Source organism: Lotus japonicus, chromosome 1, assembly GCF_012489685.1.
Source record: "Lotus japonicus ecotype B-129 chromosome 1, LjGifu_v1.2".
NCBI lineage: Eukaryota > Viridiplantae > Streptophyta > Magnoliopsida > Fabales > Fabaceae > Lotus > Lotus japonicus.
The window spans coordinates 15,266,070-15,290,620 of NC_080041.1; the positions used below are offsets into that span (position 1 = coordinate 15,266,070).

At 33.5% G+C, this 24,551-nt stretch overlaps 2 protein-coding genes, 1 long non-coding RNA gene and 1 other non-coding gene across 6 annotated transcripts; 2 read left to right on the forward strand and 2 right to left on the reverse strand.

The window, feature by feature from the left end:
- Positions 1-1,462: 1,462 nt before the first annotated feature.
- Positions 1,463-4,994, reverse strand: LOC130733812 (protein SET DOMAIN GROUP 40). 2 transcript variants are annotated; one of them, XM_057586085.1, is made up of 6 exons: positions 4,785-4,994; positions 4,399-4,546; positions 3,756-3,887; positions 3,490-3,630; positions 3,087-3,374; positions 1,463-2,121 (listed from the first exon to the last, which is right to left on the reverse strand). In XM_057586085.1, exons 1-6 carry the CDS (start codon positions 4,931-4,933, stop codon positions 1,507-1,509), a joined length of 1,473 nt encoding a protein of 490 aa, XP_057442068.1. In that variant the 5' UTR covers positions 4,934-4,994; the 3' UTR covers positions 1,463-1,506. The 2 variants fall into 2 exon arrangements, with proteins under 2 accessions (XP_057442068.1, XP_057442069.1); XM_057586086.1 differs by having other exon boundaries at positions 4,399-4,556; positions 4,785-4,913.
- Positions 4,995-14,920: 9,926 nt separating this feature from the next.
- LOC130733813 (phytoene synthase 2, chloroplastic) lies at positions 14,921-19,213 on the forward strand. 2 transcript variants are annotated; one of them, XM_057586088.1, is made up of 7 exons: positions 14,921-15,125; positions 15,456-16,109; positions 16,215-16,265; positions 16,746-16,918; positions 17,554-17,789; positions 17,979-18,171; positions 18,894-19,213. In XM_057586088.1, exons 2-7 carry the CDS (start codon positions 15,635-15,637, stop codon positions 19,071-19,073), a joined length of 1,308 nt encoding a protein of 435 aa, XP_057442071.1. In that variant the 5' UTR covers positions 14,921-15,125; positions 15,456-15,634; the 3' UTR covers positions 19,074-19,213. The 2 variants fall into 2 exon arrangements, with proteins under 2 accessions (XP_057442071.1, XP_057442070.1); XM_057586087.1 differs by lacking the exon at positions 14,921-15,125 and adding an exon at positions 15,175-15,353.
- Positions 19,214-21,086: 1,873 nt separating this feature from the next.
- Positions 21,087-21,160, forward strand: TRNAI-AAU (transfer RNA isoleucine (anticodon AAU)). Its single transcript has one exon. It is a non-coding gene; the product is annotated as a tRNA-Ile (tRNA).
- A 1,722-nt stretch (positions 21,161-22,882) lies between these two features.
- Positions 22,883-24,342, reverse strand: LOC130733815 (uncharacterized). Its single transcript, XR_009017641.1, has 2 exons — positions 23,334-24,342; positions 22,883-23,199 (listed from the first exon to the last, which is right to left on the reverse strand). It is a non-coding gene; the product is annotated as an uncharacterized LOC130733815 (long non-coding RNA).
- Positions 24,343-24,551: the final 209 nt, after the last annotated feature.

Here is a 24,551-nt window from a genome sequence, read left to right on the forward strand (position 1 = left end):
GCTCCTTCTTCGATTTATCAAAACCTAGAGTCACTCCCAGATACTTACACAGACTTGAGGCACACTTGATGGAAGATTGTGTTGTGAAGGCATTCCTGCGAACCCTAAACACCTTTTCGGAACAAAGCATTCGAGACTTATCCAGGTTCACCCGAAGACCAGAAGCCTCTGAAAAAGCCTTCAAAGCATCTGAAACAACCTGGACCTGAGAGGTACTTGTGTGTGCAAACAGCAAAATATCATCGGCAAACAGTAAGTGGGAAAGGCCAAGACTATTGTGTGCTAGGTGGATTGGTTTCAACTTCCTTGCATCAACCAGATCTTGAATATGAAGAGAGAGCTTCTCCATGCATAATAAGAATAGGCATGGGGACATAGGGTCCCCTTGTCTCAAACCCTTGGATGGGGAGAAGTTTGGAAGATGACTCCCATTCCAAAGAATGCTCAAGCTTGAGTTAGTCACGCACCACATAATTAAATTGACAATGCTATGGGGAAAGCCGAACTGGACGAGAGTTAAGCGGAGGAAGTCCCAATTCACATTATCATAGGCTTTTTCTAAATCAATCTTCATTGTTAAGACATTTTTGCCCAACAACATTAGGATAAGTAATTAGTGCCCATAAGTGGGAATCAACAAATGTCATTTCTGACGATTCATGACCAATAATAAGGGCGAAGAAGGGGAAAAAAGTGCAGCAACTTGAAACTTCTTCTCGATTTGAATAGACAAGAAAAATTAATTGGGGTTCTCTCTTCTATCAATGTATAGTCTTCTGAAAGTCTCTTCCATTTGCCTCTCTTTGCAAACTTGGTCATACGGAGTATACATGTTTTTCCAACCTTACCGGGGTGAGCTCTCCCTCCCCACCGAGTCCCATGCCCATCCATCATATTTAACACAAAAAGATGTTGATTTTATCGAGTCCTTGTTAGAGGATGTTTTTTTCATAGAATAATAGGGGTAACTAGTACAAGATCTCAGCAAGATTCCTAAACCTGATGCATTTTAGAAATTAAAACTCGTATTGCTCTAGAGAGTTTTAAGTAGTTTGTATCTTGTCATAGGTTCACTACCATATTATATGAAAAACAAAAGTGAGCACATGCACGGCTTATGTTTTGTACACACGTATTTGTTTACTATTTTACTATGCAACTCTTTAGTCTTTACATCAGAATTTGGATTTTGAACCATCGATGGGAAAATTTGCTTTCCAATCATCTAAACATACATTGGCACCATTGATTTAATTGAAAAACTATCAGAGTCTTGTGTAGGAAAAACCACCGCTGACACGTTGAGAGAGCTAATCCTACAAAAATATGGATACTTCCAGCTTGAACAGTATTGCTTCCCACGGAAGATATATGTGGTCAAACCAAAAGTACTGTTGCATAAGGCTAGCTTTCCTGTTTTTATTATTTAAGCTTTTCCACTAAAATCTCAAGAAAGATAACAGAAAAGGAAAAGAGTTCACTATTGCAACCAAGTCCATCAGAGCACTATTTCATCAAAGAATTTAGTTTCTCATTGCAATAAGATATACAATCAACAAGGACTTTCTTATACCTAAGCCTCCATTGGACAGCTAATCTCCACCTATCCATGGACCTTCTTGCTTTTCTAGATAGAAGTGTATCTGTACAACCATGAGCATCTTTTATATCATGAGCTTCTAAGAAGGTATCAACCTCATCCCTGGAAGACATGAGTTTTGTGAACTCCATGAAAATATCTTGACTATCAATTGCATTCATGAGCAAGTTATCATCTTCAATAGATGTTGGCAGATTCTTTAAGACGGCACCACAGGCTTTTAATAGCCATTTCATTATAAAAACTTCATTGTCGGCAGAGAGTTGAGAGCCAGAATATGCAAGATGTCCAACCGACCGCCTTTTATTTTGAGGGGTTGCCCACAATCGCAGTGCCGCTAGTAGTGCGAAGGAAGGCTTCCCGTTTTGATGGATATAGAGTGATTCCTTAGACCATGAAGTGGAAGAATATATAGCAGGTTCCAAAGGGATACAAATTTTGTCATTTGGATTTTCTGGTAAGAGAAACCCGTAGTGTTCAAGGAGCTCCAAATTTGTGTAGGTTCCATAGCATAATAAAACCTGGCGATAACAAGGTAATTTATAATTCACTATTATGTAAACAATGGAAAGAAGGTAGAGTGAAAACAGAAATGAAATTATTCGAATGGAAGGAGGTACATCAGCCCTGGCAAAGTTTCACAGTCAATATCTAGGAGACAAACAAGTAATGCTTTGTACCTAGAATTTATGATAAATTATATTTCTTGGAAAGATAAATTGGTAATAATCTCATGCTAAATTTGATGTGCAGAGCTGCAGACCAAAAGCAGTTATATTTACAGCTGCATATCCTAAATATAAGCTTGTCTTCTAAGTGTGTTTGGATATTAGTTGAGGGCAACATGAATGGACTTTCATCGCAATACATAACTGGATAAGACAAATCAAAATATAGAAAAAACAAAATGATGCTGAAACATAATTTATCAACACCAAACACGCCTCTCCCACAGTCATGTATTGAGCCTGATGTTGAGTTGAATTTCAAAACGGAGCTGAAACATAATTTATCAACACGCTTCTCCCATATTTGAACTAGCATTTATAAGTTTCATAGTTAGACTACAGTTGAATTGCATTAAACATCTCCAATAAGGACTAGTTCAACTAGTAGGTCTTACATTGTGTTCCTCCAAGTGGTCCTTCAAAAATAGGTCCTTCGTAAGTCTTCTCCAAAACTTATAACATGTCCCAACCTTAAAATGAAGTAGCCTCTCCCTCTACCTAAACTTCTCTTAAAAAAAGATAGTATTAAGCATCACTGCTCCTAAACACAATCCTAACCAATTGGGCATAAACATCATATTTTGATATAAAGAATAAACTTAAGCTAAGGACAGGCAATTCAAACAAGACAAATACAGTATAGTAAAACGATAAATAAAAACTGGAAAATGAAGATAAACTTTAACCATATAAAAATAAAACAGAAAGCAAACAGATACTCCACTTATATGTTAAAATTTGCAAGAGTTGTGCAATACCTGATCTCCTTTCTTATAATTTTCCCTAGCATAAAAGCAATATGCATTAGCATCTTCATCAAACCCACCATCTGTTAATCGCTGAGAATGAGAATCAATCTGCTCTGCATCTACCATGATATTATCCTCCTTTGATACATCAACATGGATTGAAGAATCAGATAGAAAATGCTCTACCTCCTCAATACCAGATGGCTCCTCTCCAGGTGCATCATAATTAAACAAGTCACCCACAGGGCATAAACAACCAGCTTCATCCCAAGGTATATGCAATGTCCTGGAAGAAATCTAGAATTTAAAAAATTTAAATGTGATTAAATGATAGAGAAAAAGTTGATTTGTGATTTACTCGAAACTAATATAAATATGCTGTATAATATGTATAAAAGGCCAGGTTTCGAACCGTTGCAGCAGCCCAAACCCAAGCCTTAAATGTTAAAAGCCGGGGCTTAAACATGAGATCATCCATCAAAGCATGAGCTTCTTTCCACTCTGATTTGGCTTTTAGTACAGCTTTTTCTGTGACCCACATAGCCTCATCAACCTAACAGTCACAACATAAAGATTATTTCTAACATAAGGTAGGAATGAGTGCTGATAAATACCATTAGTTGAGATGCTACAATCTAACCTAATGAGATAAATTAAAATTTCTAACAGAAACTGAACTTGAAGAGCCTGCTTCTCAAATTCACCAAACATGGCTAGCACGTCATAGCTTTGCGGCAAATGCATGAGGTAAGGATGCCATCTTGAAGTCTTCCCTTTACCCATTTCATACAACAAACAAACACTCAATATCTGCATTATACACAAACTTAGAAGTAAGCATAAGAGGTTCAAAAGCATAAAAGACTAAATTATAAGCAACAATAATAATACAACAACATGATGAAACCATATCCATTAATAGGTGTGTTCAGAGCTCAGTTCAAACATACCTATAGACTATAGTAATTCTAAGATAAAATACTTGGTCTGGTTCAACAACCAATGAAAGGTAATAAAACCTAATGTTTTGGACCCAGCTTGAATTAGCTTATAACTTATGAGGGCTTTTCAACAAAGATGAGTATTTTGTTCCTTAACTTACGATAAGTCCAAAACATTTTCTAACCTTTGCAACAGGATGGTTTTTGCTAATGCAAGAGCTGTACTTTAGAAAGATCATGATTATTCAATATCATTTTAACTTCTCTTTTCCTAAAAGTGCTTGTAACTAAAGAAGTTTATCTAAACAGGTTCTTGGTACATTTTCACAGATTCAATTGTAAACAGCAACAAAATTACCACACTAAGTTAAGAAGGAAACCTGAGTTGAGGAGAGAGAAGAGTGCTTATTGACAGCAAGACAGAGCTTATTATCTTCCATAACACTCTCTGTAGTCATCAAAGCAGATTTTGGAACTCTCAATATAATTTCACCCCTCCTAAGGTCTCTCACAGCACCCAAACCTCTACTGCAACATTCTCCAAATAATACAGCAAAAAGGGCAGACTTAGTAAATACAAAATATTCAAAAGTATCAACATTTAGATTATTATCATTAACAATATTCAGTTAATTGTTCATCAACAAGAAGAAATTTATTCAGTCACTGTGTGATAAAATTGATACTATATAATAAAGAAAATAAATTCATTGCAAAGTTTATACGATGAGCTATGATGAAAATAGAGGAAAATTTTGGTGAGTACCCGCCAGAGTGAGGAAAGAGAGAGACACATAAAGAATGGCCCAAACAAGAGAGAGAGTGTTGAGGTTGGTCGGTGTTTGTGGAGTCTGATATTCCAAGCTGTGCTGCCCATGATAAGAAGCTTTCAAGGCTTCCTTGTTGCTGCTCCATCTTCTTCCTACAAGAATCCCTAACCTAGTTTTTTCAGAACAAAGTGTAAGCTGTTATTTTCATGTCATCCCAGTTTTATCAAAATGGGCCCAAACCCATTATGAAATTAGACTAAAAAAAGTAATTTTAGCTTAGGGGATCACTCCCGACAACAATGATTAATCATCTCGTCGCGAGTGTTCATACTAAGCGGAAAACGACTAACCACTATATGCGCTTCATTCTCGTATACGAGGATCGAACCATTAATCTTATGGTTAAGGGACAAAGTGAATTAACCACTATGTTCTAAAAAGTTTTTTTTTTAGAAAAGTTTATTACAAACTCAAACCAATAAATTCTCTTAAAAACCGCATTCCCTCTTGTAACTATAAAAGTTTACTTAAAAACCAATTTTCTAGTATTACAACGATTGTCAGATATTCTATACAAATATTTCACTCACATAACTTTTTTCAGTTTTCTACCCTCATACACCTTTTTGGTGCATTTTTTATACAACTTTTTTAATGCAATCTACCCTACCCTCATACACTTGAAAAATCAAGTATAGCAAGCAGAAAGAGAGTTTTAATGCAAAAGGTTATATGAGCGAATAAGCGTTGAATAGTTAATCCTTTTTTTTGGTCAAATCGTTGAATAGTTAATCTCAATCTGAACTTTTAAAAAATATTTCATGGATTTTTTTCATAATTGGCACATAGCTCTGAATCTGATAATCATTTTGGGTTATTATAACTTCTGATAAAAAAAACTCAATAACTTGGGCCTGTCTAAACCCTATTCAACACAGTCCATGTATGTTTTCCCATCTTGAAAATGTGATTGACCAAAAAGAGATAAATGGACCTAATTATTCTCAGCCCATAATGGGCTTTATTTTTCACACAGTTTTACTTATCTTTAATCGACCAAAATTATATATTTAATAAGAAAATCTTTTTCGACCAAACTTTTTGGTTTGAACGTGAAAATCTGTACTTATATTTAACTGAAAGAATGCAAAACCTACCAAAAAAAAACTGAAAGAATGCAAAACCATTTCATTCATTGTGATGGCGCGCTTTCCCCTTTAGAGTACAGGAGAAGAATGAGAGATAAATAAAATAGTAGTAGTTGCGAATAAATAAAGGTATGGAGAACTTGAAGGAAAGGATGGAAGGAGGAAATGAGAAAATAATGGCTTCACTATTTTGTTTACCCCTAATTGAAGTTTTATTTTAGGTCATGTTTGGGGTGCCTTTATCTTCTTTGTTTCATGGTTTAATTCTGCAGTTAGTTGTTTTTTTGTATCTTTGATTCAATTTTTTGTGTTGGTTGTTGTCGTTGTTTAGTCTTGTTTTATTTTTTTGACCTATTGTTGTTTTAATTTTTGTTTAATTTTGTTCATGAAATCATTTGTTCCCACAACAATCATGAAGAATCTTGACTTGTAACATTCTCCCTTATACCAAGTATGGAAGTTGAGTACTCGGGAATAGCTCACAAGACTAGTGAACTCCTACAATTGAACACTTAATTCAAAAGTTGTAATTATGTAAAATTGTTTTGATGATGCTATTTTTTTACGAGACTTTCATAAGAACCAAACATATAGCATTAGTGGATGCTCTTCAGGGGGAATCAACTTCATTTTCATGAGCTTGCTGCTGAGTTGTTGGAAATCAGGACCTTGCTTCAGCGTGAGTGGACTATTCTTCTTGTGCATGTTCCTAGGGAGGCCAATGATGCAGCGGATTGCCTTGCCGGGCTAAGATATGATCGTCAGTGCTTCTATCTGCGTTTGGAGGATCCTCCTCCTAAGCTTAGTCTCACTTTAGCTAGGGATTTGTTAGCTTTGTAACTTTTATTTTTCTTCGTTTTTAAGTTTTTGATGTACAAAAAAACATATAGCATTAGAATATGTTATAACTAAGCAAACCTGGACCAAAGTTAGGTATTTTTTTTATAAACAATGATTTATTAGGGGATAAGGGTATCCCAACCCATATCAAATACAAAGAAAATAAGCTATTTAAACAAAGTTAGGTAATATGAAACAAAATGGTTATCTTTAATTTTTTAAATTGTAAAAAAGTGCATTTATAATTTTTGATGTTGATACTTTTATTTAAATTATTAATTCACTAATTAGTGTCACTATTTAAAAACAATGAAAATAATTAAGACTATTGAAAAACACTTTTTTTTAAAGAATAAACCATTCAATATTTGGGTAGCGTTTGGTAGACAGGTGGGAAGGGAAGAACATGACATATGTGTTTCGTTTTGTGTTTGTCATGCTTTTAAGATGGAACAGAACAAAACAGAACAAAAGACTCCAAGAATGAGACACTTTGGTTCCCTGAAAAAGGGGTGGAACGGAACAGAACACTCTCTTAAAAGTTTTACATAGTAAAAAATACCCTTGATTTATATTTGAAATATTTTGTATCTAAACAGTTTTAAATCACTTCTTAAAGTGAAAAGCACTTATTATATTTGTAGACAAAGTTAAATAATTTATGTTTTTCAAAAAAATCACTTAAAATAAAATCAATTATTTTTGTCAAATGTAAAATCACTTTTTTTAAGCAGTGACAAATGAGCCAATTAGAGTTCGTTTGATTCAACTTATTTTAGAAAAATCACTTTTTTCATAAAAAAATCACTTATTTTAATCAAAAATCAATTTTTTTGATAAAAATCACTTATTTTAATCCGAAATCACTTTTTAAATCAAAAAATCATATTATGTTTGTTTCGTCTTTTTTAAAAGCTGAAAACAAGTTATTTATAAAAATTACTTTTAACTTATCATAAAAATCTATTATGATAGACAAGAGGAGATTAAAGAAAGTGATTTTAATTAGAGTAGTCAAACACGAATCAACTTATGCTTTTTTCAAAATATCTAAAAATTAATCTAAACAAATGCACTTAAAATAGCTTAAAGAAATAATCGAATTTGTATTTTTTTAAAGCACACTGAAACAACTTAAATAATATATAAGTGATTATTTTAAAGAAATAAGTGATTATTTCATGAAATAAGCAATAACAAATGATTTCTATGCATGTTCAATTTGTTTATCCTCGATCAAATATTAAACATGCAGGGTTATATATGTAATTAATTCTGCAGTTAGTTGTTTTTTTGTATCTTTGATTCAATTTTTTGTGTTGGTTGTTGTCGTTGTTTAGTCTTGTTTTATTTTTTTGACCTATTGTTGTTTTAATTTTTGTTTAATTTTGTTCATGAAATCATTTGTTCCCACAACAATCATGAAGAATCTTGACTTGTAACATTCTCCCTTATACCAAGTATGGAAGTTGAGTACTCGGGAATAGCTCACAAGACTAGTGAACTCCTACAATTGAACACTTAATTCAAAAGTTGTAATTATGTAAAATTGTTTTGATGATGCTATTTTTTTACGAGACTTTCATAAGAACCAAACATATAGCATTAGTGGATGCTCTTCAGGGGGAATCAACTTCATTTTCATGAGCTTGCTGCTGAGTTGTTGGAAATCAGGACCTTGCTTCAGCGTGAGTGGACTATTCTTCTTGTGCATGTTCCTAGGGAGGCCAATGATGCAGCGGATTGCCTTGCCGGGCTAAGATATGATCGTCAGTGCTTCTATCTGCGTTTGGAGGATCCTCCTCCTAAGCTTAGTCTCACTTTAGCTAGGGATTTGTTAGCTTTGTAACTTTTATTTTTCTTCGTTTTTAAGTTTTTGATGTACAAAAAAACATATAGCATTAGAATATGTTATAACTAAGCAAACCTGGACCAAAGTTAGGTATTTTTTTTATAAACAATGATTTATTAGGGGATAAGGGTATCCCAACCCATATCAAATACAAAGAAAATAAGCTATTTAAACAAAGTTAGGTAATATGAAACAAAATGGTTATCTTTAATTTTTTAAATTGTAAAAAAGTGCATTTATAATTTTTGATGTTGATACTTTTATTTAAATTATTAATTCACTAATTAGTGTCACTATTTAAAAACAATGAAAATAATTAAGACTATTGAAAAACACTTTTTTTTAAAGAATAAACCATTCAATATTTGGGTAGCGTTTGGTAGACAGGTGGGAAGGGAAGAACATGACATATGTGTTTCGTTTTGTGTTTGTCATGCTTTTAAGATGGAACAGAACAAAACAGAACAAAAGACTCCAAGAATGAGACACTTTGGTTCCCTGAAAAAGGGGTGGAACGGAACAGAACACTCTCTTAAAAGTTTTACATAGTAAAAAATACCCTTGATTTATATTTGAAATATTTTGTATCTAAACAGTTTTAAATCACTTCTTAAAGTGAAAAGCACTTATTATATTTGTAGACAAAGTTAAATAATTTATGTTTTTCAAAAAAATCACTTAAAATAAAATCAATTATTTTTGTCAAATGTAAAATCACTTTTTTTAAGCAGTGACAAATGAGCCAATTAGAGTTCGTTTGATTCAACTTATTTTAGAAAAATCACTTTTTTCATAAAAAAATCACTTATTTTAATCAAAAATCAATTTTTTTGATAAAAATCACTTATTTTAATCCGAAATCACTTTTTAAATCAAAAAATCATATTATGTTTGTTTCGTCTTTTTTAAAAGCTGAAAACAAGTTATTTATAAAAATTACTTTTAACTTATCATAAAAATCTATTATGATAGACAAGAGGAGATTAAAGAAAGTGATTTTAATTAGAGTAGTCAAACACGAATCAACTTATGCTTTTTTCAAAATATCTAAAAATTAATCTAAACAAATGCACTTAAAATAGCTTAAAGAAATAATCGAATTTGTATTTTTTTAAAGCACACTGAAACAACTTAAATAATATATAAGTGATTATTTTAAAGAAATAAGTGATTATTTCATGAAATAAGCAATAACAAATGATTTCTATGCATGTTCAATTTGTTTATCCTCGATCAAATATTAAACATGCAGGGTTATATATGTAATTAAAATTATGCTTCTGTTCTAATGACTTGGAGTTACCAAACACAACACACAGAACATTATTGTCATGTTCCATCATGTTCTGTCCCATCCCGTTCTGTTATGTCCTGTTCCGTTCCGTCACCAAACGCTACCTTGATCATCCTTTAAATATTGATTATTTTGAATTTCAAATTTTACACAATTAAAGCTTCTTATCTCTTTCCCACACACACATATACTATATATGGAACTAGAAAGCTCTTCGCACGCACTTAACATGTGTTGTTAATTAAGTTATTTCTTTATGAGCAAAGTGAAAAACTCTTCAATAAGCGATATGAATAAAAAAAAAATATAGATATTTGTTAAGAACTTAGGACTTACTAAGGCGGAAAAATACTAGAAAACCCTAGTAGAGCAAGAATAAAGGTACAAATGTCATAGAATGAGTAAAGGTTGTCGAGTACAATAAATGACCTCCCCTTTTATAGTGGAGGGGGGAGGGGGAGGGGATCTGAAATCCTAAGCAAATTGGAGAATTGGTCCTTGCATTTAAGGCCCAATTCTCGATACTAAGATACAAACATAAGCATAGGCCCGTTATTAGTGTGAGCGACCTTTCCCATGGAGGTCAGACCGTCCTAAACTAACGATCTCGTCCAGCTAAGCGCGCCCGCCCAAGCAAGACTTTGATGCCTTTCCGCCTTCTCTGTATATCTGTGGCAGGTTTTATGTTGTAAGAACTCGTCTAATCCAAAAACCATAAGACATTGTGCTCGAATGTTCAGAAAGTTAAAATGTTTTTATAAATTCTTTTGGATGTTATGCATACTTGGTGTTTAGACATTCGCCCAACCTAATATTAGATACCAAATTTAATCAAGATGAGATTGATCATACCTACCATGAAAGGGAATACCAATCTCTCTAAGAGTGGTCCTTAGCAATGGCAAATAACCAATCAATTCACAATATAATTAAGCACAAAGCAATTTAGAATTAAAAATGCGTCCCACCCATCAGTTTTTTATTCTGATTTGGACCTGTTTTGACCCCTTCTTTTCTCACCTCAATACAATACAAAATAAGGTTTCCGACATCTTGGCTAATTATTTAACCATGACTAGCAATGTTACCTATCTTATGTGTAATCTACATTCTGAACCCTCTACACCTACCTTTTCCATTAAACAAATGGGTAATGAGATCTGAATCAAAAGCACGTTAATTAGTTAACAACAATGGATTGTAACCGAAGGCAATGGATCGTAATAACAAAAGTTAATAACACTAATGATGTGTTTCAAACACTCTTTTTTATTTGATTGAGTACTCATATAGCTAGGAGTGAGATTCATGTATGTGTAACCAAAAAAAAATTCATGTATGTAGAAACTCATAAATCGGGTTGTCTAAATGACTCATGAGAAAGTTTGAGTTAAATAACTCATTATCCAAATCACATTCAAAATAAGTAAGTTGAAATTTCTATACTTTATTTATTAATTTATTTATAACTTACTTATCTCCATTATATTTACTCACTCACCCTATATACTACATTTTCGTCCCCGTATGATAGCTCGTAGTAGGAGCTGGGGGACATATGGGTTAGGTAGGGGGAGATTCATGGATCAATTCCTGGCGGGTGCAATTTATCTTTCCGATGTACCAAAAAATATATTACGTTTTCCATTAAATTGTAATTGTAATAAAAACAAGTATTATCAACAATTTTAGGTACCCCAACAATTTTTGTATTGTGATTGCTGAGTCACTGTTTGGCAACAATGAACATACTTGCCACGTGTGAGGGGAGTTGAATCTAGACCCTCAACAAAAAGTGCCTCAAACCTGTTCCCTAAAATAGTCAAATAACACTAGGAATTAGGATGCTATGAGATCCACACATGGTGCAAAGTAGATACGTGTCAAACATGAGTGTGCACTTAACGTGTGGCCACTTTCCTAAACTCATATTCATTCCTTTGTTAATTCATAAAAGAGTAATGATATATACACACCTCATTTTTAAAACACTTCATTTCCACCTCTTTTTGTTTTTATCTCTCTCCTCTTACCATCTATCACATCTCATACTTTCTCTCCCTTACTTTTTCTTTTCTTCCTATCTCTCTCATCATTCCACCTCACACACCTCAAAAGAGAGGCACCTCAAAAGAGAGGTGTGTGAGTAACATTATTCATGTTCATCTTATACTTTCCACTATCAAAATAATTAGGACTATACCAAAAATATATTAAAAACCGACACAGACCCACTGGGCCCAAAAAGAGACAACGATGTGGGTCCCACACTTTAAGGATAGACCAACCCCCCTATATATATTAATATATCCCATGATCTTAAAATCTGAGTATTGATGAATGTGGCCAGTGAGGATGTGCCACGTGTGTGTTCGCACCCAACCGTCTTGGCACCGTTATGTAGCATGTGATAAGGTTATCGTCCGGTGATTGGATGACGGAGTCCACGTTGGATTGCCCTTTTTCATGCCGCACTTTCTGCCTGCGCCTGCCGTCATTCCCGGGTCCTGTATCCGGTTCACACTATTCTTCCGGGTTCAATTAATTATTTTACTGTCAAAAAATTTCAATTTATCATTTTACCACATCACAGCTAAATAAAAAGAGAAAAATTAATAAAAAAATGGGAGGTTTTTCTTTTATATTTATGTAATACTGTCTACAATATTAGTATATGACTATATGTTAATTAAGTTCTTCACAAATATATTTGTGTTTGGGTGCTAGCCCTTCTTTGTAACAAAAAAAATCAATAAATCTTTTAATTACATAGGTTATGTTTGCCATGTCATTTCAGCTAGCTTATAACTTATTTGACTAGCTTATCAGTTATCACAGCTGTCTCATATGCACACCGTTCTCGTACACAAATAATTACTACTTTGGAATAAAACAAATAATTTAAATTACAAATTATTTGTTTTATTCTATTAAATTTAATAAAAATATATAAAATTAAATAAGTAAAAATTAATATTATATTTTTAAGATGATAAATAACTTGAGTGAAATTAAAATATTCAATAATAATTTTAATATTAATAACATATATGTGTTAATGTGAAAATAAAGTAATGTTAAATATAAAAAAACATTATGCAAGTATGTTTTTTTATGTCATTTTACAATTTCAGCTTGTTCAACAACTAGTTTTATCAAACACTTTTGTTCCAATGACGTAGCTTTTCAACTTTCAGCTAGCTTATCAGCAAGGCGTGCCAAACATAGCCTATATGTTAATTAAGTTCTTAACAAATATATTTTTGTTTGGGCGCTAGCCCTCCTTTGTAAAAAAAAATCAATAAATCTTTTAATTACATAATATATATCTCATTTAATTTCAATGTGCCAAAAAATGACATACACATACGTATACATTTTTGACTGATTAAATTTTGTTCCACAACATTTTTGACTGAAAATTTGAGTATCGTTCAATGTGATTTCAAATATATTAACTCAATAATCAAAATCCCAAAAGAGTTTAATTTTGATGCACTGATAGTGTGAAGCTTTTTTACACCGTCAACCAATCAGATTCCAAAGATTTTCTCAGTAAATTTAATTAAATAAAAAATCAATCTTTCTGACATTTAAAAAATCTAATTGGTTGACGCGTTGACGGTGTAAAAAAGCTTTACACCGTCAGTGTATCAAACTTTTTTTATCCTAAAAGTTGAGGGAATGTAATGTTATTTACTAAGATTATGCGCATGTATGGATACATAATATGTACATATCGTAGTGGTTAAAATTACTACAAGGAGTTGTGGCCTTTAGAAGCTCTCCCACGATGCAAGGAGGTGGCGTGGCGTGCGACGATGGGTATTCTTCCGGTCTGGCAAGATCTTCGGGTTCAAGGGGTGGACGTTGAGGAGCTTTGTCCTTTCTATAATGAGCATCCAGAAACTATTAGCCATGCTTTGTTTATGTGTTCAATTGTCTCTTGGTGGTGGTATGCGTTTTTTGATTGTGCGCTGGTGAGTTTCTACAGCACAGTGATGAGCATGTTGCATAGTTTTCTTGAGTTGGGGGATCCAAACGTTGTTGGTGCATGCCTTACATTTATGTATGTCGTGTGGGAAGCACGAAACATGTTGCTATTTCAAGGACAAGTTCCTGTAGTCGAAGACATCATCTATCGGTTGTGCTCTTTGAATGCCTCTCCGAGTCACCTGTACGTTAGAAGAGACCAGGTCCTAGGGTGGTAAAGATAAACTTTGATGTGTATTTATACCTTTAAAAGTTGTTGGGTTGGGTTTTGTGGCTAGAAACAACAATGGCGAAGTCATGGCAGCAGGGACATCGTATCCCGCCGAAGCCTCTTCCCTCGGAGGTTTTGGCTTTTTGATGGTTGCTTGTTTTGGCTCTTAATTTGTTTTTCTTGAATATTTGGGCGGAAACTGACTGCTTGCAACTCTACGAAGCTTGACAAAAGTCTTTGGAAGGAGCATCTTATTTTATTTCTATTCTTAAGGATTGTAGACTTTTGATTTCTTCATTTAATAATTTTCTGTTATCTTAGTTCACCGATCAGGTAATTCTACGGCTGATCACTTGACCAAGAACTCCTCAAGGTATTCAAATTCTATGGGGATTGAGGAAGTACCCCTAGACTGTGCTTCTTTAATTGAGTCATATGTACCTACCTCTATCACCTTTTAGTTGTTCAATATATTTATCCACGTTTAAAAATAAATTGTACAAAATTTTATTTTGACCTTTTTAAATTACTAAAAAGTAAAAACACAAAACAAAACAAAACCGCAATAAGAGTAGCAAGCTACCGGTTTGGGCAAACCCGACCCATTCCAAGTGGATGGGGGAACAAAGTGGAGGATGACATAAAGCAGCAACATGCTCCAAACTTGAGGACAAGCTTCGTGGTGAACACAGAACCAGACAATTAGACAGTGGTTATCAAATCCCATTACAGATGTAGAAAGCTTTGATAGAATATAAAATAGGCACTTTCTCATACAAAAGGTTTCAATCTTTGTTAAAAAAGAGACAATATAAAGAATTATTACAACCTGGGTCTCTGGAAGAGTGGAGAGCTTGGTGGGTCACAATCACATAGTGAAGTTGTGAAAGGAAGGAAAATTTGCTCTTTCTTTAATGGCCGTTGTTAGTTTTTGCTCCATGATGTTGATGCCTCATGTCATGTGAGTGGGTCAATGACTCAAACCAACACAACAACAAGGTTGGTGCTTCTTGTTTCTTTCTTATTACTTACATAAATGCTATTCAGGTTCAGTTTTCGTGTAGCTTTGGGAACTTCACGTTTCTAAGCTAATTTGGTGCTGGAATTGATGAAAAACTCATAGGAGCAAAATACCAAACACAACAACCTGTTGCTTCATACTTCCTCTGTGACCACTAGAACTCTTTCTTTTTCTTGATTATTATTGATATTTGAAATGCCCATTATGTGAGTTCTTGGTTTATCTAATCAAAATGTTATCTTTTTTAGTTTGGATATGATGGGTCTGATGTACTCAATATGATGATGCTTGTTTTGGTTTAATCACAGATAGCTTGCTGGAATTGTTTGGATTAAAGCCTTTGCTTTTGTTTTCAACTGGGTTTCTTTTGATTGAAGAAAGCTTAGTGGCTGTTTGAATTTGAAGGATTGATATTTGAGGAATAGGAAGTGAAGAAGGAAACAGGTTAAGCTGAACAAGAAGGTTGCTGAAACCACAGAGTTTAGCCATGTCTGTGACATTATTTTGGGTTGCCTCCTTCCCTAACTTACAAGTATCCAATTCCACTAGGTTACTTGATTCTATTCGAGATGTGAGGCTCTTTGATTCTTCGAAGTTCATGTCGCGGGATTTTAGGTCAATTAGAGCAAAGAAGGATAGGAAGAAGAGATGGAGGTTTTGCTCTTTGAGTACTGGTGTGAAGTATGCATGTGTTGGTCAGTCTGGTTTAGAGAGTGCTAGTAGCTTCCCTATGATATCGAATGTGCTGGCGAACCCGGCTGCAGCAGAAGTGGCTGTTTCGTCAGAACAGAAGGTCTATGATGTGGTGCTGAAGCAGGCTTCTTTGATTAAGAGGAAGCTCTCCGCCGGCGATCATGGGGTGAAACAGAATGTTTTTCTGCCTGGGAATTTGAGCTTGTTGAGTGAAGCTTATGACCGTTGCGGAGAAATTTGTGCAGAATATGCTAAAACATTTTACCTGGGTTAGCTTTCTCTTATCTTTCCCTCAAGTGAGGATGTTAACTTTAGATTCTATTTGGGTTTGTAGCATGGCTTAAGTCTAACTGACACGGGGTTTTGTCTTTCAGGAACTCTCTTGATGACTCCGGAAAGGCGAAGAGCTATCTGGGCAATTTATGGTGAGTGATCATGCTCTTATCAGGATCTCTTTCTCTGTCTCTAAGTTATTTCTTTTTATTTTATAAAAATAATATTAGTTTTCATGATTATCAGAATTTTAGGCATAACTAGACTGCAAATGGAATCCACTGTAAAATTTTAACTATAGTTGGACTCTAATCCAGAAATTAAGTTAAGAAGGCATTTCCTAAGCTGTAGTAATCCTTATGGGTTTATAAGTCAAGGAGAATCTGGTTATGCTCTATTAGCATGTTTGAAGATCCTTCTACAATTGATTATAAAGTCAAACTTAATTCTGGAGAGAAGCTTCTTTGAGTAGCTTTTGGGTGTCAGAATTGATTCTTAGAAAAATTATGCTTATCAAAACATGCTATATATTGTCATGTACTAAGTAGGTTTTGTAAGCTTATTGTGCAAGACTGCTCTTGTATCAAGTAATTTCATTTTCCCTGATCAGTCAAATTCCACTGCCTTTTCAGTGTGGTGTAGGAGAACAGATGAACTTGTTGATGGCCCTAATGCGTCACATATTACACCAACTGCTTTGGATAGGTGGGAATCAAGATTGGAAGAACTTTTCCAAGGTCGTCCATTTGATATGCTTGATGCTGCTGTATCAGATACAGTTACCAAATTTCCTGTTGACATCCAGGTATTGATCGATTTTGTGACCGAATGAGATTGGCAGGCACATAATTGTCATTTTTTTTAAGAATTCTCTATGATATAATATATATTATGTAGCCTTTGATGAGAACGACCTCTACTTGCTCCTAATTCTTTCATTAGTGCACTGATCAGATCCACATTTTACCTTGCTATGAATACCTTTATAGAGAGTAACCAAAAAATCTGCAGTCTATGGAGTCCAAACTTTTCTCTATGCTTTTGTCCAAATCAGACTTCTTTACTCCTCATGATATAAACTGTTTCACTCTTAATTTGAATTCCATAATAAAGTTCAATTCAAGCCATTGGGGAAAATTTTAGAATGGGTTGCACTCTGTGCATGTAATATGCCTGAGATCCTTTTAATGAGCCATATACTTATTAAGTAGAGCCAGAGAGTGATGAAAACGCCCTTAACTTCTGGTCAAATGTTTTTTGAATTTATTTGAAAAATTCACTGCCTGTATTTTTGATTAATTTCTTGTCAACCAACCTGTATCATGATTTTGTGAAACCTTCAATTATTTTTGGTTACTTATAACATGCTTGTGAATTTGATATGTGCGACTTCAATGTTGGAGGAGTTATTTTCCTTATCTTTTATTGGTTTCCGTGCAGCCATTTAAAGATATGATAGAAGGAATGAGAACGGATCTTAGGAAGTCAAGATACAAGAACTTTGATGAACTATATCTCTATTGTTACTATGTTGCTGGCACAGTTGGTTTAATGAGTGTTCCGATCATGGGCATTTCACCGGATTCACAGACCTCAACGGAGAGTGTGTACAACGCTGCCTTGGCCCTAGGAATTGCAAATCAACTAACCAACATCCTTAGAGATGTTGGAGAGGAGTAAGTTCCAGAATTACTGATATTTCAAGTCATATCAGAAATTGTTATGAAAAAAGTACTGGATTTTGCTTCGCTCTAAGATCAGGATCATAAGCACAATGTTGGTTTTTTCTCTGTTGATGATTTCAAGAATGACCCTGCATTTCATTATGACTCCACCTTTCTTATTACATGTTCGATTTTCAACAGTGCCAGCAGAGGAAGAGTGTATCTACCACAAGATGAGTTGGCTCAGGCAGGGCTTTCGGAAGATGACATATTTGCCGGCAAGGTGACCGACAAGTGGAGGAACTTCATGAAGAGCCAAATTAAAAGGGCAAGAATGTTTTTTGATGAGGCAGAAAAGGGAGTGATGGAGCTTAATAAAGCTAGCAGATGGCCGGTAAGAAATGCAATCATTTTTCACTATACTTAACTTGCCAATATGATGACAGTGTAATTTTGAATGTCAAAGATGAGTTTAAATGTTGATAGTGCATGTATGGCATTGATTCTAAAGGGTTACCCTCATGTTTTAAAGTAAGAATACATGTCTTCCTAGAAAGATTAAGGTAGTTGTAGAACATGCAAAACAAGTTACTCGGTAGATTTTCTTATTGAGGGAGAAGTGATTTTGAGAGAAGCTAAACTTAGTGAGTTTGGTTCCATATTTGGAGTCTTAAAATCAAATTCTCTTTGACTAGAATTACTTTTAGGTGGCTATATACAGGTTTGGCAACTGACATAGAGAATTGGTTTTGGCAATATGAATTCTCGGAGAAGCTAGAGAGACTGAGAGTGTAACTTTTGTAGTGGGCATAATCAATAGTGAGATTTTATAACTGGAATTCACAATGTTACCCTATAGAAATCACTTTTCCCATAAACACATCCGAACATAAATCACTCCACTTCCAACTCACTTGTAAATCAATTATATCCATATTCAATTCTGACCACGCTGAACCGAGCACATGCACTTTCTGAGGGAAAAATTATTAGGCAAAGTTTAAACATGAAATCAAATATAATATTAGGATAACTTCTATGCAGGGCCCTCTATTCTTTTTATCCATGATTTAACTCTCACTTGTGAACACCAAAATGGTGTTGTGGCTGTTGCAGGTATTGGCGTCTTTGCTTTTGTATCGCCAGATATTGGATGAGATTGAAGCTAATGATTACAACAATTTCACTAAGAGGGCTTATGTGAGCAAAACCAAGAAATTACTTTCCTTACCAGCTGCCTATGCTAGAACTATGGTTGCCCCACCAAGAAAGTTATCTCATGTAATGAAGGCATAGATCCTTACACTATATACAGTTATGTAGAAAAATTGGAGGAGGACAAACAAAAAGGAAAAGCACAATTTGTATATGATAATAATATAAGCTTGTACTTGTTATCCACTAGTTGTAGTTAATATTGGTTTTCCTATTTTCAATTTTTTCTTCTTTTTAGAGCTAATAAATTATCAGCCTCGTCCATTCTACTGAATTATTCAGGATGTCTCACATTTTATTAGAATTTAAAGGGCTAGGGGTTTGAATCCTAGGGTCATTAATCTGGGGAGAGCTTTTCCTAACTATTACTCCCTCCATTCTAAAGTATAAGTTGTTTAAGGTTACATACGGGTATTAAAAACTCATTATTTGATAAATATTTTGATTTAAATATCCATATTTAAAGGTGAGTTATATCAAGAAGAGAAAAATGTAATTATTGGTTAAATGCATAATAAGGTAGCGTTTGGTGATGGGACAGAATATGACATAACAGAACGGAACGGGACAGAACAGGATGGAACAGGACAATAATGTTCTATGTGTTGTGTTTGGTAACTTCAAGTCAATATAACAGAACCATGATTTTAATTACATATATAACCCTGCATGTTTAATATTTGATTGAGAAAACAAATTGAACTCAATTGAACATTTTGCATAGAAACCGTTTGTTATTGCTTAATTCATGAAATAATCACTTATTTCTTTAAAATAATCACTTATATATTATTTAAGTTGTTTCAGTATGCTATTGAAAAAAGCAGAAACTTAATTATCTATTTAAGCTATTTTAAGTGCGTTTATTTAGATTAAAAATATTGATTTTTAACTATAATTTTTTTAAGAGATTTTGAGAAAAGCATAAGTTGATTCGTGTTCGACTACTCTAATTAAAATCACCTTTTTTTTATCTTCCCTCATCTATCATCATAGATTTTCATTATAAGCTAAAGTAACTGTTTTAAATAATTTGTTTTCAGCTTCAGCTGAAACAAACAGAAGTGATTTTTTCCAAAATAAGTTGAATTAAATGCATTCTAATTGGCTCGTTTATCATTGCTTACAAAAAATGATTTTACTTTTGAAAAAATAATTGATTTTATTTTAATTAAGTTGATTCGTGTTTGATTACTCTAATTAAAATCACTTTCTTTATCTCCTCTCATCTATCATTATATGTTTTCATGATAAGCTAAAATAACTGTTTCAAATAATTTGTTTTCAGCTTCAGCTGAAACAAACTCAAAAAGTGATATTTGATTAAAAAATTGATTATTTTGATTTTAAAGGTTTTTTGATTAAAAAAGTGATTTTTTAATTTTAAAAGTGATTTTTTGATTAAAAAGTGATTTTTCCAAAATAAGTTGAATCAAACGCACTCTAATTGACTCGTTTATCATTGCATACAAAAAGTGATTTTACTTTTGAAAAAAATAATTGATTTTATGTTAAGTGATTTTTTTGAAAAAGTAGATTTTTATTTAACTTTGTCTACAAATATAATAAGTGCTTTCAATTTTATAAGTGATTTTAAACTGTTTAGATACATAAAATTTCAAATATAAATTAGGGGTATTTTTTAACTTGCAAAAGTTTTAAGAGAGTGTTTCGTTCCGTTCCCTTCCGTTCCACCCTTTTCCAGGGAACCAAAGTGTCCCGTTCTTGGAGCCTTTTGTCCCGTTCCGTTCCATCTTAAAAACACGACAAACACAAAACGGAACCCATGTGTCCTGTTCCGTTCCCTTCCCACCTGTCTACCAAACGCTACCTAAGAGTTGTGATAAGTGAAAATTGGAGACAGTAGGTAAATGATATAATATTAAATGAGGGTATTTGAAGGACTTGTAAGTTGTAACACTTAAAAAAGATGAGACTAAAATCGCACATAAAGGTTGATAATCATGTTGACCTCCAACCCCAAGCAAAAAGATGTACGTTCCGCCAAATTTAATTACCCATAACTATTCATTCCGTATCAATATATGCAATACAATTTATTTAAATACTTATTATTCCACTATTTTAACGTCTGGCCTATTAGCTCAGCTGGTTAGAGCGTCGTGCTAATAACGCGAAGGTCACAGGTTCGAGACCTGTATAGGCCATTTTGCGTTTTTCTTTTGATAATATTTTTAGATCCTGCAGTCACGTGACTTCTTTGAGCCCTCAAAAGGAAATTTCGGATTCTTGTGATTCGGTCCTCCATTAGTGTTAAATTTCCATTCTCATAAAGATTTATCTCTTAATGTCATCAAGCCATTTTTAGATGATATGCATAGAAGTTAGAATAACCCATTAATAAAATATTTCTGGCATACCATAAAGAATTATTTTACTATTTTTCTTAAAACCAGTTTTGAACTTTTTTTTAGACAAGAGGGTAAAGAAAACAAAACAAGAAAAGAACACTGAAGGTAAGCTAAACCCAGGCAAAACTAGTTTTTCTAGCATCAGCAAGAGAAGAGGAACAAGATGATCAGGGAGTTCTGGAATTAGAAGGAATTCTTCTGCCTAAGCTTTTTTCATTTCCTTTTTTGACATTTGTACTATTTTTTCTTACGTAAAATACAAATTGTATTAGAAAATAATCGGCAAAATATCAGATAAAATACTGGAACGAATACGATTAGGAGGATCAACTGTCCAAATAGGCAAATAGTATCAACATAAGAATTTTTTTCCAAATAGCGCGCAACAAGTCTAGCATTTGAACTATTTCAAAGTAATTTATTATAATAAAAGAATATATATAAAAGTATAATTGAGGAAATATTACATATTAGATATTAATATTATATATACTTCCTTCATTCCAAAAGGCTTATTATTTTAATTTTTGACTTATTTTTCAAAGTTTTAGAAATTCAAAATACTTTATATCATTTTCTTCCTTCTTTTTTTTTGGTACATCGGAAAACACATCTTCCCTTTTTACCATTTCTGAACAATTTCAGAAGTTTCTTAATAATTTATTTGTCATCTATCACCTACTAATTTAACCTATTATCACTATCTTTTATTATTCCTAGTCCACTTTCACTCCTTTAATAAATCAACTTTTGAATACACACTCTTGAATCTTGATCGTTGAAATTTGAGGAAGAATAAATAATATGGACAAAAATAAATGGGAGTATTCGAGTCGAAATAATTATCTAATGAAGAGCTCTTAAATTATGTGTATAACCTTAAACAAGTGGTGGTATTATATAATTGCTTCTCCTTTCCATGTGGCTGCAACATTTCGAATTGTGATTCTTCGACCCATTATCGATAGTTAATTAAGTTTCATTTCCAAAATGACAACTTAGTTTTAACTAAGTTTCTTTGCAAATTTTGACCATAGTTATCAAATAACTTTGGTTGATGAAACATTATGGTTGACTTAATCACCAAAGTAAGGTCCCAAAGCTCAAAGTAAAACCTCAAAGCGTTCTTCATTCCTTTTTGTATAAAGACAGTCCACTTGACTATGTCTCCCAACCGTAAATGCACTATCACAATTCACAACCTACTAGTTATATTGAATTCAAAAACTCCATCCAACAACCAAGACATCTTAGTAACTTATAGGCTTTAGCCTCCCCAAGGTAGAAGACATGTCTATAAAAGACATGATGTCGCCTCAACTTCTCTGCCTGATCTCCAAGATTTCGACCCTTTTATATCTTCAACCTAGTTTAGAAACTAGGTATAATTTTGGATTAACAATATAATAGTAGCTTTGTTTAGTCAGGTACTATACTAGTAAATAGTAATTTCAAAGTACCTGAAATTCAAATGCATATTTTTATGCATTGTTTCTCCTAATCGAACATAAACAATGAGTACAAATCAGTTCATGCAAGCAATTACTTTTACACATTTATTGACCAAGTATAACTAGTTTAATACACATATACAAAGATGTTGGAGAAGAAATTAAATTTGGTAAAACTATCTTAATTAGCACACAGTACATGGTTTGGAAATGTGAATGACGTGGCAGATCATGAGCCTCAGCCAGCCATGTGGTTTCATTCAAGGTGATCGACGAGATTTGATGTAGTCTTGAAGTGCTTTGAGCTGCTCCTCAGAAGGGGGTGTCTGGTTATTCTTGATGGATCTGTGCACGTCGTACGTTGTTGCCGACAATACCAGAAGCCTGTGTTGGGTTCGTTGATCACAAACAATTCAACAGAATTTAAATTCATTACTACAGTTGAATACTTGAATTGGATCAAAGTGAATGCATAGCATAGTGATATAATAGTTGAATTTGGAAACGTACGTACGTACCCGGAAGCGAAAAGTATAATTTGGCGTGGAAACACGTGTTTGCCGAAGATCCTCATCGTTTTCCTCTGTTTCCGGTGTGTGTGCTTCCCGGTGTTTATTATTCCCCAACACAGACCAACTAATTTTGAAAATATTTATAAAAAAAAAAACTCATTTTTTGAGAGTTTTATTGAGTTTTTGGTTTGGGCCAAATATGGATCCAAAGCCTTTAAGGCTTCAACGTCATGATTCTACTAGACTCTTTGCTTTCGCAGGAAAACTTTAACCCATTTTTTCTTTCTACATTTTTTTTTCTTTTTTTTTTTTTTGTCACATGACTCAGCTATCTCAATTTTTTCTCTTATGTTCCTATTTCTCTCATGTGGTGGGAGTGAAATGAGTGTGAACATATGTCATTTGCCATAAAATTGTGACATGTTAACATAGTATGACGATTATAACGTTATGATTTTCAAATGACATAAAACAATTTTTTTAAGACATGGAACAAGTCACTTTCCTACTTAATCTTCTTTTGATCCTTAATCTTCCAAATCAAAGTTACAAAAATGATACTTGAACACCTAAATAGTAACAAACACCTAAAGGTACCCCTCATTTGATTCAATCAAAGCAGTCATAATGTCACCAAACCATCTCACCATCATTGATCTATATACATGTGCAGGGTGTCGAAAGAGGTTTGTCATTATAAGTGTCTATATATCAAAACTCTTGAAGTTAATCCAAAGTATCTCTTGATTAGACACAAATCTGCTCAAGTCTTTTCCGTAATACTCTAATTTACTGGAAAACGTTCAAATTAGGGGTAGAAATGCTATTATTAGGTATATTAACACTTGGAAACAAGACGCCATTTTTCAGACAAAGGAAAAGGTTACTCAGTGAACACATTTTCCAAAAGAAAAAAAGTGTTGGGGAGGGGGGATGCAATGAGTAGCAAATATTGTTTAGAAACACAAGCAAGTAAGCAACAATCCTCTCACATGAGATTTTCATGTAAAAGTCTTTGTTTATTTTGATAGAATGTAAAAGTCTTTTATTTATTTATTTCTTTTAATATAGATATAAATTCTGATAAAACCGACATACTTGCCATTTAGAAAACGAGATCATGATGCAGAAACTCCATATATTCCTATCATCAAAATCTGACAGGAAAATACCCATTCTTGCCAATAAGCTGAACTTTCTAGCATTTCACTTGAAGGCAACAAA